General features: G+C 37.3%; 1 protein-coding gene across 1 annotated transcript; it reads right to left on the bottom strand.

The window, feature by feature from the left end:
- Positions 1–374: 374 nt before the first annotated feature.
- Positions 375–12,937, bottom strand: ACADM (acyl-CoA dehydrogenase medium chain). Its single transcript, XM_027899457.1, has 12 exons — positions 12,689–12,937; positions 10,518–10,617; positions 9,639–9,736; positions 9,450–9,519; positions 7,405–7,505; positions 7,237–7,317; positions 6,295–6,425; positions 5,127–5,235; positions 4,142–4,282; positions 3,956–4,051; positions 3,017–3,265; positions 375–786 (listed from the first exon to the last, which is right to left on the bottom strand). The coding sequence occupies exons 1-12, from the start codon at positions 12,920–12,922 to the stop codon at positions 715–717; spliced, it is 1,482 nt and encodes a 493-aa protein (XP_027755258.1). The 5' UTR covers positions 12,923–12,937; the 3' UTR covers positions 375–714.
- Positions 12,938–14,809: the final 1,872 nt, after the last annotated feature.

A 14,809-nucleotide genomic window follows, 5' to 3' on the forward strand; every position in this document is an offset into this window, starting at 1 on the left:
CCCGGACGGCGCTGCCGAACCTGGAGCGCTGGAGCGCCACAGGCCGGGTATTCTCAAGGTGGTACCGTCCCAGCCGCACAGTATCTGAACCCGCAGCACAGGGCATCTTTTTTAGCATCTCTTATTAGTTTTTCTACAGGATATTCAGTATTAAATCCATTTCCTCCAAAAATCTGTACTGCATCTGCAGCTACCTGGTTTGCAATGTCACCAGCAGGCCCGCTGCTGCTCAGCTGGAAAGGCTGCTCAGCTGCTTGCTGAGCACAGGAGAAGCTGAAGTACAGCTATTAACGTGCTTCAGAAATTGTATCGTGGGTAAGCTGTCCAGTGTATATGATATGACAGGCAAAATGAATACAAAGCAACCGCAGTTCTCTTAAAAAATATTTTATTAGAATGCAGCAGTGACTATCAGAAATAACATTCATCTTATTTCATTGAGAGAAAACCGCATTGTGAGGTTCTCGTTTCTTGCCCATTTGTATAGGAACAACAAATCATCGTGGAATTCAGCATGTTTACAAAATACCAGCTTTGTTAGTCAGCAATGAAGTCAAAGACTGGACAGGGAGAACAGAATCAGTGCTTAATAATGTATAGAATAAAAATACATTGAAGGAAATTTTTTTCTCCCTTTTTAACTCTGTTGAGAAGGACACATCCTTTTCCATGAGAACACAGAACAGCAGTGCCAGGCACACTCTATACATTCCTTTAAGCCTTAAATTTGCCAACATGTTCACGAGCTATGATCATCCTTTGAATTTGAGCAGTTCCCTCATATATCTGAAAAGAAGAATTGCAATAGTGTTAAGTGATGATTTTTTTAAAAGGTTTTAACAGATCTATACCTGTAAATCTCCACAGCACTAATCGAGGGTGGATTAGGATGTGCAGGAAGACAGAAAAAGCAGGGAGAATCCCAGTGTGACAGAACAATTACAGTGGGCTAAGTGAAATATAACTTCAATAGGGCTCTCATGAAACTAAACTGACAGATGATGACATTCCTCTTATTTGAGGAAGAAAATATGTGATTTAGATTTTTAAAAGTAGGATTTGAAACCATGGGTGGAAGGGGTGACTTGTGCTTAAGTGTTGTATTCTCTTTGACCAGCTTTCCAAGGTCATACCATAGGTCCTCTTTGATCCATTTATTCCCACTGCTTGTTGTTAACTAGTCCTCTCTCCCATACAGTTTAGTTTGTGTTTTTGTTCATTCTCGCATTTTCTTCAAGAGACCTCCTGCATCATCCCCCTGTTCTTTTTGTTTGCTGGCAACAAAGTCAAAGATAGACAAAAGAGCACCTATAATGCTGTAAGGCAAAAGGAGGCCATACTGCAATGTAATGCAAGGGCTGAGGCAACAGAGTTTATAGGTTTTAATGTTTCAGCTCCCAGTTCTGCCAGAACTTGGTTTGGTAAATTGCTCAAAATCAGGTAAATTCACGTTCTCATTTACTGATAGGAATAATTTTCCCAAGAACCTTACAGAGCATTTTGAAAATAAGGACACTATAACCGGTGTTCACATTAGTTCTGGTTCAGAAGAGCTGTTCATTCCCAAAGTGAATTCTCTGACTGCTGCTGCTTACCCCATGCTCAGCCAGTTCGTAGTGCAGACTGTGTTTTGTGAATACCAGATGCCTTCTCGAGCCAACTGAAATGAAAGCTCTGCTTTCTCCTATAGCAAATACTCATCAATCCCTAGGAAAGCCTTAATGATCCAAGCCTACAACTGGACCCTTACAATTACAAGCCTATCAGGGACATACATTAAAAGGGACAAACAGGCTTTCTGTGGAATCAGCCTGCCCAAACCGCTTGTAGTGTAGCTGTCAGGGCCTCAGCAGCTATTCCTGCAATCTACTGAACCGCTCCTATTGCACTAAATTACTTGCTGATGAAGATAGCCATGGAACTCAAGTGTAAAGACGTCAAAACTCATAATCTTCATAATCTAAGACTTGTCCAGAACTAAGAGTTTTTACCACAGTCGCCTAGTTTTGTAGCCAGACAAATCTAGAGCAGAGTAAGGATGTGTAAACATGTTACCAGTAAACACAATGAGAGAATTGTGTAATACCGAAAAAGATCAAACATATGAAGAAAAGTTGAAAAATCAAGTTTTTGTGCATGAAACATAAGACAAAAATTATTTATCATCTGGAACTGGGCAGTAATACAGTAAAGGAAAGTGGTATTGATTATACCTTATATACAGTAAAGTAAGGTATAATCAAGAGACATGAACAATAATTGCAAGATAAAAGCCTTTCCTGAATTATTTTGGGGATGAAGTAGAACAGAAATTTTAATTCATATATTAATACCACAATTTTAATATTAAATCTGATTAATCTGATCAATTAAAAACAATTTGCTTGGCCATGCTTTTGGATCACTGTAATGAAAAATCTAAGTAACTGGGATCCTGTAAAATCAATATCACTTTCAAATACAGTTTCAACTCTCACCATCATTCTCTAAAAAAACATGCAACCTGACAGGAAAAAAAGCCCAATCATAAAATTCAATTAATCACTCATTGCCTCACTCAAAGGAGTGCAGTTAGTTATAAGAACCTTAAGATCCCACCATAGCAGCTGTCTTTCCTTAAACAGAGAAAAATAAACTCTTGGCTAGTGGTAATAATAGTTGTAATTTTGAAATCGGCTGTAAGACTACATTAAATCTTAAGAATGACAGCTATTATAGCTAACTAACATTGAGAGTCCAACAATTGCAAAATTCCACCTTAGAGGGGTTAAAGAAAAAACAAACAAACAAAAAATATTTCTCTTATGTGGATTGAGTTTTGGTCCAGTGCAATGACCTTTCTATGTAAGTAATTTCCTGATTTGAATGACTTTTTCTTTAAATTTAGGAATTATTGTTTTCATTCTAAGGGCTTTTTTTTTTTTTTTTAATATGTGTACATCATTATTTGAAGTAAGTAGCCATTAGTTTTTATTATATAAAATCTATGTATTATCACATTCCCTCTTTTACTTACCTGGTAGATTTTAGCATCTCTCATAAGTTTTTCTACAGGATATTCAGTATTAAATCCATTTCCTCCAAAAATTTGTACTGCATCTGTAGCTACTTGGTTTGCAATGTCACCAGCAAATGCCTTTGCAATGGAAGCATAGTAGGTATTCCTGCGACCAGCATCAACTTCCCACGCAGCTCTCTGGTAGGCCATCCTAGCAAGTTCAACTTTCATGGCCATTTCAGCAAGCAAGAAAGACACTGCTTGGTGCTAGGACAGAATAAACCACGTTAATATTGCCCACTTAAAATTCTAGGACATCCAAGAAAGACATCATCTCCTAATACAGTGATTTTTTCAACAAACTCAGTAAGTTGTATGAGAGGAGTTCTACGGAACATGCATCAGGCTCTCAGAATTGTGTGTTGAATTAGATTTTTAAAGATTTTGATTCTGAAATCCATTTAGTCATAGGGATTAAATGCTGAATTATGAAGTTGTTCTTTCCTATTTATGAGATTGGTATTTACCTTGCTGCTTATTCGTATTTCTTTAAAACTCATAACCAGCATGACTGGCAATGTATTCTGTTAGTGTTAATACTATGTGTCTTGTTTCATGTACTTTTTCTTCCCTGAAAATCCCTCTTTATTAGCACTGGAGAACTTGAATATGTCCTAGCTAGTACTTAAGTTCTGAGGTTTTGGGCAGCGGGGTTTTTTTTTTTCTGCTTCTACTACCATCACTGATAAATTAGAAAAAATTCTGGAAGTTACCACATAGCTAAGTTTAGTTACAGGGTGCTGACCTGCATACTTGGAAACTCCAAAATGGCAGAGATATGATATAAAAATTAGGAAATATAAAAATCAAGGAATAACCTTTAAAAATCAGTAGCAGTACATCTGGTGTGAAAACATAAACTTTTATTTTATTCTCTCTCTCTGCCCCAACACTTACTTCAACAATTGGTTTCCCAAAGGTTTTTCTCTCCAAAGCATATCTGGTAGCTTCATCAAGGGCTCTCTTTGCTAATCCAACAGCACCAGCTGCTACCTGAATTGAATACAGCACCAGATAAAAAAATCAGAAATTCCTGCTGTATTTTCTGCTGTATTTTATAACTGAGTTATTTCTGATACTTACAGGTGGTCTGGTCTTATCAAAAGCTCCCATTGCGATTTTAAAGCCAGCTCCCTCAGCTATCAACACATTTTCTTTTGGGACTCTCACATCTTCGAAGACAATCCCTCTCGTATCTGAGCAGCGTTGACCCATGTTCATTTCCTGAAGTGGAAATTTACAGGGGTGTTACTAAATTGGATTATTCAAAAGTACAGTATGTTTTCATTCTTTAGTTTACTCAAAGCATAGAATATGTTTTTTCTTCCCCTAAACACTTAATCTAAAAATTACCATATACACAACAAATACTAGTTTTGTACTTGCAGACCAGCATGCCCTTCATTTGTCTAAGCTGGGAAGTTTACTTTCTCCTTATATGAAATCAGTTCAGTCTCTGTAACCAGTCTTCTTGTCTTTCTCTAGTTCAACTATATCCTTTGAGATGAAAGTCGAAAAAGAAACCAACGTAATATGCAGGCAGTACAGGTATACTACAAATCAATCAATCAATAAATAAACGAGCTTTTCAGGTTTTTAGATTCCTTTTTTAATGTTCATCAAGTTTTACCTACTATTAAAAATAGTATTTATTTTTAAAGAGAGAACTAGTCCTAGTATCTCTAAGGCCTCTTCTTTGACCAGCAGTAGCTAAACTTAAAGCTCACTGCCTGTGTATTTATGGTTGACATTGTCCAACTTGCTTTTTATCCTTTCAATGCATTATACTTCTCATTTATTGGTACTTGCCAATATGAAGTTCTCAAAGAGTCTTTTGCAACTGTTCAAAGTGATCTTGATTTCGACCATTCTGAACAATTTTTATCTGAACTAATAACTTTAAAATTGGGTTTTATGAATAGTTTCTGCATGCTGTGAAAATGAAAAGATGGTTGTAAATGAGCATATGAAAATGTTCAGTTGTGTAACAGGTGGTACATTTGTTTCATTACTGATTTAGAACTGAACAATAATTTCTCGCTTGTCAAATAAGAAGTACAGTCTTCACCTTTCTTCCAATTTGGATCCCAGGGCTATCTGCTTCCACAATGAATCCAGTAAAGGCTTTGCTTGCAGGAGTTTTTGGATCTGGATCGGTGCGTGCTAGCAAAAAATACCTAGTGTAAACCAAAGAAGATGGATGCAGTTTATCCTCACAATTAGCAACCAGATACATTTAGGTAGTATTTTGAACGTTTTTATGCACATTTATACCACATAATAAATTCTGAGTGTAAGTTAACAACTTATTTTCCTTGCCCATTCTAAAAATAAACTGAGAGGGAGCAAGGGAGTAGAAGTCTCAAAGATTCAGGATTTAATAACATTGAATAAAATTACTTCAGATCAACATGCAAAGATTCTCTACCCTTTCCATGTATTCCAAGTCTTTATGATATTACTAGTTTCACAAATAGTATAAAAGAAACCTATTCACAGCATGCACATAAAAATTAATGCTTAGGAAATAAATTCTTGGATGTAAAATGTTATAATCTGATTTAAAATATCTTGATTTTATTCTTCTAAGTGTAAATTGTAAATAAGTATTTCTCTTAAAAATTTAAGAGCTGTAAATCATATTAAATGGTATTCGGTTATGTCAAAAGATATGGTAGATTGTCTTTGATGGATCTGCCTTCAATGAGGAATTAAATGACTAGAAAATTCAGCTTCTGGATAAATGTATAAAGTTTTTTCCACTTGAATTAAGGAAAATTTCAGTGTGATATGAGACATGATGTAAGAGGTTTATATTGTAAAAGCATGCTCCACAAACACAACAATATCTGGAATCTTTGACAGATGAAAAATGTCTTCTTTTCATAAAATAAAAAGTAACACCACAATCTAACAGTGTTTCTAGCTTCACTAGGAGTAGGAGGTGTTTCTAGTAGAATCATATTTAATTTTGATAGCAGCAAGATTCAACAGGCCGTTCTTGAATGTGGAGTTGTCATGTCATCACTCATTTTCCTTTTTAGTATTTGCACAGCACTCAAGACTGCATTTTTATTTGCTATCCTGATAAACTGCTCAGAGATTAAAACACAGTCTGCTGAAATACAATGAACATTCAGATTTATATCAGGTCTTTAAAGAATTTAACTGGGGGCAGAGGGTAAAGCCACTATATAAGAACAAAAAACTATGACACCAGTTAATAGTTAACATACCAGTTTGCTTTCCCCCCATTTGTGATCCACATCTTCTGACCATTAATAACATACTCATCTCCTTTCTTCTCAGCCTTTGTTTTTATACCAGCCACATCAGAGCCTGCTCCAGGCTCTGTTACACAGTAAGCCTGAAAGAAATTAAAATGGGAAATAAAAGTTCTATTTTTAGTCAACCGCAAATTAATGCAGGTTATGTGCATCAAACTATCTGTAAAAGGTTTAAGTGAACTGCATGGTAAAACAAAAAATGTTGCATAAACAAAAACCCCCAATAAAACCCCAAAACAATCCAACACAAAAAAAAAAAAAAACACCAAAACAGCTGCCTGAGCAAGAATTCAAACATATAAGGGTTAATTTTCTTTATAAATCCATAATGATACATAAAATTGTCTTTTAATCAAACAGAAACATTCTGTAACCCGCAAGTTATTACTTCTTCAGGCTTCAAAAATTCTGATATGAAAGCCGAAGATCTTTAAAATCTGAAAGTAAGAGCACTGAGTAACATTTTATGTTTACCAAGTCCTTCATTTTAGGGGGTTTAATTGTACAGATTTACATACATTGTACATGACTCTTTACTTCTTTCTATGTAACAAGTACTGCAGATGTAATATTTAAGACCAGCAAATTCCCAGTTTCATTCCCATCCAAGTTAAGTGTCTTAAATGCCTACACTCCTTCTTGAAATGAAAATAAAAAGTATTAATTTTTGGTAAGTGACTTGGGTTGGGGTTGATTTCCAAGTAATATCTTCTATTTGCTTATTGGATGTATCTCATTAGATATTTGCTGACTTTCAATAAATGTCACTGTTTACAAATCAAGAAGGGCTAAGTTGTGTGTACATGTAAGGGGGAGAAAAAGGGGAAAAATGGGGGAAAAAGAAGAAGTAATATGTTTAGGAACATTTTACAGTGTAGCAGTTATACTCACACACATGAGTGGTGCCTCTGTCATTCTTCCTAAGTATTTTTTCTGCTGATGCTCATTTCCTGCAATGATAACTGGCATTTGCTGAAAAGAAAACATTTAAACCATTACTCCAGGTTTTTCAAGTGCACAGACTGTAGTTTAAGGGATGCAAGAAAATACAGAGCTTACCCCTAGGGAGTTTGCTTCAATGGCAGTTTGAACCCCTGTACATCCATAGGCCAACTCCTCTGTAATAAGGCAAGCTTCAAAACTGCCAAGGCCAAGACCACCTACAGGTGAAACATGTCATTTACTCAAGGGCATTTAAATTATAACATATCAATATTAGTGATTTACACAACATAATTAACAGAAATGTATTCCCCTCGCATACATTTGCTTGTGTACCGTGTTTGATTAGACGTAACATCAGCTTTTTAAATAAAGCTTTGTCAGAAGAGTAACAGGTGATTTGAAAATTATGCATCATGGCTCAAGGGTTATCGTTTGATTCATGCCGGACAAGTTGCACAAAGTGGCAAGAATGTACCACTTTAATTTTTTTACTACTGTACACTTGAGAATTAAGAGTTCCTAAGAAGTAGAGAAAGGGCTCCTGAGCCTACAGCATTTGGGAACAAAAAATTAAAGAAGTGTCCATATTAGTAGACAGGCAACTCAGTAATCTGTTTCTGACAGAAGCCAACACTATGGGAAGTACATACAAATACAGCAACAATTATACTTCCTCAGAAGTATTTTCCTGAGCCTTCAGGGGACTTCCTCAGTCAAAGATACCTCATTGGTATCTTTGTTATGGTAACTCTTGACAGATACTCACTACATTATTTTTTCCAGTGTCCTTTTGAATCTATATAAATTTTACCACCAATATCCTACAGGGGCAGTAAGTTTTGCAGATTAATTACACATTGCATGTAGCACTATCACTTTTCATTTGTTTTGAAACTGATGACATAATTGTATGCCTTTTAGTTATGTTGAGACAGTCAACTATGAATCCCTTTTCACACTCTCCATGACACTGACATTTTATTAATTTCTCCTATAGAATTTACATCTCACAGAGAAGATACAACTTTTATGATACTTGTCATCCTTTTAGAAACCTTTTTCATTTCCCCAATACTCTTTTGAGGTGGAAGGATTTGACTATACAATGAATTAAAAAGGCATGTAAAATTTGGATTCAGGCAGCAGCATAATTGTGCCTTCTGTATTTTTTTTAATTTCCTTAAGGATCCCTTTTGACTTTAAATTTTATAGTTTTGATCACTTCTGAGCATTATGCTCATGTTCACAGAGCTATTTATGATAAAACCCAAAATGTCTTTTTTGAGAGGCAGTAACTAGTGCAGAGGATACATTTTTTTCTTGCTTCTTTCCCTTCACATGTGCATGACTTTTCCTTTCTGGAATGGCATTGCCATTTTAACTGGCACTCTGTTTCATGGTCTTCTCCTGCAGCTCTCTGCACCAGTCTCATCTTTTTTACACTGCGTAACTCTATCACCTTTGTGCTGACCTCCCTTTTTGTGTTTATTTATAGACATCCCAAACAGCACATGACCCAGCAAGGCTGTGCTACCAATCTTTCCAGTATGAAACCTGATGATTTTTAAAACTTATTTTGGAAATTCAAACATTCTCTATCAACCAGGGATCCCTTGTTCTCACACTTATTAGCTACTTCAGAGAACTCCAGTGATTTTTGAGACATTACTTCCTTTAATTAAAACCCTTCTATAGCATATCTTGCTTGTCTGTGTTACTCATATACTTAAGCACTGCCAAAGCTCTGCTGTACTGCACCTAACCTAATCTAAACTGAAAAGCTGTCCTTCTGGGATAAACTTTTAAATTGCTCCAGCCTGTATCAGAAACTAGAACAAAACATGACCTTCTAATTTCTCTGCCTAATCAGCTGACACAGTGCACCAGGGGAACATTAGACAGCTGTAATCACGGTAGAAAAATCTGGTCATAAATTGCTAAACCGTAATCTGTCTAATTTGTCTCCTGATTACATCCACACCTAGTAACACTTGCATGTGTAAATCTGCCTACTGATTAAATTTAGATTATTCAAGTATGCAACTATTTATTTGATACAGAATCCATAATTACTCATATGATAATACTCATTAGATGATATAAATCTCATCTAATGTCATCTTGTTTCATTTTACAGATTAAAAAGAATGTTTACTTACCACAGCTTTCTGGTATGTGTGAATTCATAAGACCAAGTTCCCAAGCCCGTTTTATAAGTGGAACAGGATACTGAAATAGATGTGGAAAAAATCACCTTCTAATTCACCACAATCAAAACTTTAAATTTTAAAGGTTGAGATAAAAGTCTGGTTTTGTCCAGTTTTTCCCTTACACTATGGTAGATTTACCTCTCCAGTTTTGTCATATTGTGCAGCAACAGGAATAATTTCCTCCACAGCAAATTTACGAGCAGTAGCTTGAAACTCCTTCTGTTCATCAGTAAGTTCTATTTTAAAAAAGGAAAAGAAAAAAAAATTGTAAATTCTTTACTGTCTTTAATTTTACCTATTGTCGGACTACGATAAAAGAGAAAACAAGAGCATCCTTCCAGGACAACCCAAATCACCACTTTTTGGGGCTGTCCAGGAAGCAAAAAAACTCAGTTTCCTCTTCTTCCTGGGAGAAAACCTTCATTGTTCTCTCATCAACACCTACAATGCACTTGGTTGCATCTGATGAAGTTATCCACAAAACTGATTATCCACAAATTGAAAATTAAGTAAAGATGACTGTGTAACATAAAATGTATTACCAAAAGAAACAAGAAGAACGCCGTGTTAATTAAAGGCAGAAAGAGGCAGAGGTCATCCAAAGATCTCCTGACTCTTCAGTTTCAAACATCTAGCTCTGACCTAATAAATTTGCTTTAGGTACATAATATGCCAAGATGACAATGAATTTTCTTTTTTACATTTCTTTATAACCAAGTTCAACTATGACTACATTTAGGTACCTCAACATTGTAAACAGCAATATGAAATAATTATTCAAAGCTAAGACACTTTGGCAATAAAAAAAAGACAGATGTGAGTTTAAAAAAATAAAAGAAAATCTTATAAACACTACACACATACCTGCCTTGCCTGAGCTGAGGACAAATGTAATTTTTCAAACTTTTTATTAATAGAAATCTATTTAGGACAAACACAATTTTAAATTCAAGGTGCAATATAGGATATTATTTCTTTTTAACTCTGCAATTTGTCGGTAATTGCTATATTACTTACCAAAGCTAAAGCCAGCTCCGGGTTTGCCTATTTGTAAGTTTTGAGCAGGTTTACTAGAATGTGACCTCCATCCATGCCCTGCAATGGTTTGAAGCATTTGCTAAAGAAGAAAAGAACATAAGGTGTAAGATTTTTACAGCTCAAGTCTCCTAAAGCTACTTGTTTGATAATTTACTACAGTGATGAAAGAATTATTGGCTACCTTGTGACTCAGAGGCTTTTAACAGCACCGAGGGTGGGTGAGCTGCCCTATACATTTTGAACTATTGTGTATTTGATTAGTTATAAATAAATAAGCATGATTAAAATTTATGTTCACAGAGACACAGCAATACATATTTCTTTCATTTATACACACACTCATCAAACTTGATTTTCTGGTCCTGTACTGAATATCCTATCTACCCATTAGCAAAAAACACCCTACCTATTAACCAATATATCAGAATATTTTGATAATGTCCCAGACTCATCTCTGCTTTCTTTTAATAAGCTGGTACCATGGACATGTGGTCATCATTGTTACTATACTCCAAATGGGAGAGAACACAGCAGACTATCTGACATTTATTTTCCTTCCTAATACTTAATCACAATTTTATTCTTTTTCATTGTAAATATTTTCTTTGCTTTTAAAATTTTAGTACCCACCAATATCATTGTTACAGCTACTTTCAGAATGTCTTAATACTGCACAAAAACATGTCCGAATTTAATTTTAAAAGGCTGGTTTACTCTCTTCAAGAGTTATAAATCTCTGAAACTTTTAGAAATTAGTGAAAAATATGTAATGGGATAAATTTTTAGGAAGACCCAAATCAATACTGCGAAACCAAATTAGCCTAAACACTAAGAAAAGGCTTGATTTTCTTATGTGAAAATGTAGAAAAATTTTTAAGTGTGATCAGATCAGTCACTTATTTCATAACATTTTAAAAAAATGCATTAATGGTAGTAATGCAAAAGAACATCACAGAAATTTTACTGGCAACTCTAGAAGACAAGGACTGCAGGTTACTCTGGAAAACCTCCGCAATTCCCTGAAATATGGATAGGAGGGATATGTACCTGGAAGTTGCAAGACTGATCAAGTGACAAAGTATCAAGGTTTCCTACATGTAAGAATTTGTATGATTATCTGTCTACTTAGTCAACCTTCCTATTGCTTGACTCTGAGAAACTGTTAGATTCAGTGACAAACTACTACTAGTGATGCTTAGATGCAATTCCTACTGCATTTTCTTGCACTTTTGCATAAACTCTCAGAATCACAAATATGATTGTCAGTGCGGTGAGACTGGAATAATGTGCTATCAGGAAAACGGTATGACAAGACTATGCATGGAAGTGATGCAATGTTTATTACCTTAATGCCAAAAGAAGTATGGAACCTGTTTAACAAGATGCACATCACAGAAAATGACAGAACAATGACAAGCTAGGGCTCACCAACCTTGATCCTCCCTCATATCTCATGGTAAAAATGAAAAGAGTTATCAGGAGCAGTTTGTTGCTGGGGTAACGTGTCAGGTAATATGTGAGTTTTGAATACTTTTTATTTTCTACTTTTAAACTGTGAGATTATTGCTAGTTCAGTATAGGAGAAAGTTTGTACTTTAGAAAACCAACTATTATACATTGCACATATTTAAAAAAAATAACATAGGCAGTACAGCTAAGTATGCTAAAGGATAAAATAGCCAGAACTATAACCCCTGGTGTTCTGAAGCCGTCACCGCCGGTCCGTGGGAGGTGCCAGACATTTCCAAAGCCTGGGCACGGCGCGGCCTTTGGCCCATGAGGAGCCCCAGGGCTGTGCAGCAACTCCGCTCAGAACAGCCGATGGCAACACCCACTGGGACCGTGAGGATTACGGCCATAAACTCTCCGATAATACTGCGGGGCGGGAAAAGCAACACAGCAGAGGGGTTGCAGCCCCGCCGGTTCTGCCCTTGGGGGCTGCCCCTGTGCCCGCAGCTGTCCCGGCGGCGGAACCCGGGCTGGCCCCGCCGCTTCCGCCCTTCGCCCTCCCTCGGTCCGCGCCCTTCGCTGCCGCACGGGCCCCCCGCCCGCCGGCACCGGCAGCGCCTCGGTCCGGCCCGGTCCGGTCCGGTCCTCTCTTCTCTCTGGACCTCGTGTCCTGCGAGCGCTCGCCCGGGCCGGCCACTCACCCGGGTCGCCCTCAGCGCGGCCATCTCGGCGGGGTTTCGGCGCTCCTGCGGGGCGGGACTCGGGCGGCCGGGGCGGTGCCGCTGGGGCCGCCCGCTGAGCCGGGGGAGGCCGGGCCCGGGCCGGACCGCCCCGCTGCCGCGGCGGAGAGCTCCGTCCTGCGGCCGGCCCGGCTCGGGGGCGAGGATGTGACGAGCGGCCCACTCGCACCAACGCGGGCAGGGTCTGTGTTTCATTTTCTGAGGCCGAAAAGAAGGCGGCCCCAGGCTCGGCCGCTTTGCTGTCTGTGTGCAGAGTCTCCTGGGCTGGCTCCAGGCATCTACATCATCCACCTGTTAGCAGAAGAGCGCCTGTGAGCTGTTGTACTGTGATTTGCGCCTCGGGGAATCATAAACTCATGTTTTGGAAGTGTATTAGGAATAGGGTGACTGGGCCTGGTGCGCGGGAGTTGTTACGAACTGTGTTGATAGTTACATAAAATGTGCTTATAAGTGCTCTCAGTTATGGTTGTATGTTAAAGTCATGATTTTATAAGTTACCTGCAGTGTGTAAAATACACTGTTTTGAATATTTTTGTTTCAGTGTTGTACAGTAGTGTTATTTAGGGTTTTATTAAAATAAACCTTTCAGGACAAATAGCTGCCTTGAGAGTTCTATGAATGACTTTTCTTAGTGTGAAATTTTAACAGAATTAACAAAACATAAAGTACTTCCCCGGAAGCTGGTTTTTGGATACCATTTTATTTTGCATAATAATACAGAGTAAGGTGTCTCAAATATTTTTGCACATTATCACCTTGTTATGTTTGGTTCTTAATTCCTTGTTTTGTTTCTGACAGTTGAGAGGACTGATTTTGTACTTAATAATGAAGAAACACTTTGATAGGAAACCAGCCATGTAAGAGTTATTTTGGGGCATATTTAATAACTGACTAAAAACAAGCTGATTGTACTGTTTTATAGGCTTCCTACTGTCATGACTGCAGGTGTTTCCCAAATGGAGGCGTGTGAACAGCTCTAACTTAGTGCACAGGCTGCTACTTTTTCACTCTAAGTGGATTTTTTTCCCTGTACTTTATGCTTATGCCTTTTACTCAACTACCCATAATTTATAACTCTATGTTACTTAAATATTTTTGAAGATTCTTTAAGACTTTTATATGTTCTTCCTGTTTAACATGCACCATACCTTTGCAATATATAGCTATAGGGCTTTTAAATATCAGCATTCAAAGTCTGTATTTTGTGTTCCATTTTATGAAAGATTCTGTTCCATAGGCCATGTTTCTGAATATAGTGTGGGAATTTAATTGCTGAGCAGTCCATTTGCTGTTTATACATTATTTATTTATGTCTATTGTGTATATGTAATATCTCTGTATTCCTCAGCTTATTTATCATCATAACACCATGTTGTGATGATACGTAAAGAAATATATTAATCTCATTTGAAGCTTTTAAAACTTTAATTTTTGATATGCAGCATGGATTCTACTGTGCGTATTCTGAGATGTCACACACCCCAAAATTCTAAAGATGGGTAGATGGGCTGAGAATCTGTACAAAAAGCTGATGTCATAGGTAATATGTTCTCTCGGAGGTAGCAAACAACCCCAGCTGACTGATAAGGATGTTATACACTAAGCATATTTACTTGCTGCAGGAAGTGATTCAAATACTACAGTGCTCAGAAATTAGATATTATTTCTGTATGCCTTTGAGATTAGGATCCATAGCCCTTTAAAAGGTAAATAAGCTCTATTTTGCAGTGAGCTGAAGAGACAGCTTGGAATGGAGTTGAGGACATCCCTAAGGCAGGGAGACCAAATAAAGCAGTACACTGAGGGAATGCTGACATTAGGAAGTAATGCAGTACTGTTGGGTTTATACAGTGAAACGGTTGTATAGACCTGATAAACATTTTGAAGGGTTTTTACTTCAGGCTTGACAGAGTGCCCCCTAGTAAGTGGTTGGAACATGTTGGATGCACTCCTCCTAGATCATGTCTTCCAGTAATTTTAATCCAAAAAAATCAGTGCATGTGCTTTGAAATCTCTCTGTGAATCTGGTGAGGCACTCTAAGTGGGGACAATTGGGAAACTCACCTCAAAACTACACTCTTG

The sequence above is a fragment of the Empidonax traillii genome, unplaced genomic scaffold, assembly GCF_003031625.1.
Source record: "Empidonax traillii isolate 1590-97213 ecotype Southwest subspecies unplaced genomic scaffold, ASM303162v1 scaffold669:size348880, whole genome shotgun sequence".
Classification (NCBI taxonomy): Eukaryota; Metazoa; Chordata; class Aves; order Passeriformes; family Tyrannidae; genus Empidonax; species Empidonax traillii.

What these genes read in the sequence shown, in the direction of transcription:
- ACADM (XM_027899457.1), bottom strand. Translation starts at nt 12,922, where the DNA reads ATGAAACACAGACCCTGCCCGCGTTGGTGCGAGTGGGCCGCTCGTCAC. An exon ending in GGATCCAAATTGGAAGAAAG is followed by an intron (nt 4,283 to 5,126) that starts GTGAAGACTGTA and finishes TTTCCACTTCAG; the next exon opens with GAAATGAACATGGGTCAACG. An exon ending in GAGATGCTAAAATCTACCAG is followed by an intron (nt 787 to 3,016) that starts GTAAGTAAAAGA and finishes TCTTCTTTTCAG; the next exon opens with ATATATGAGGGAACTGCTCA.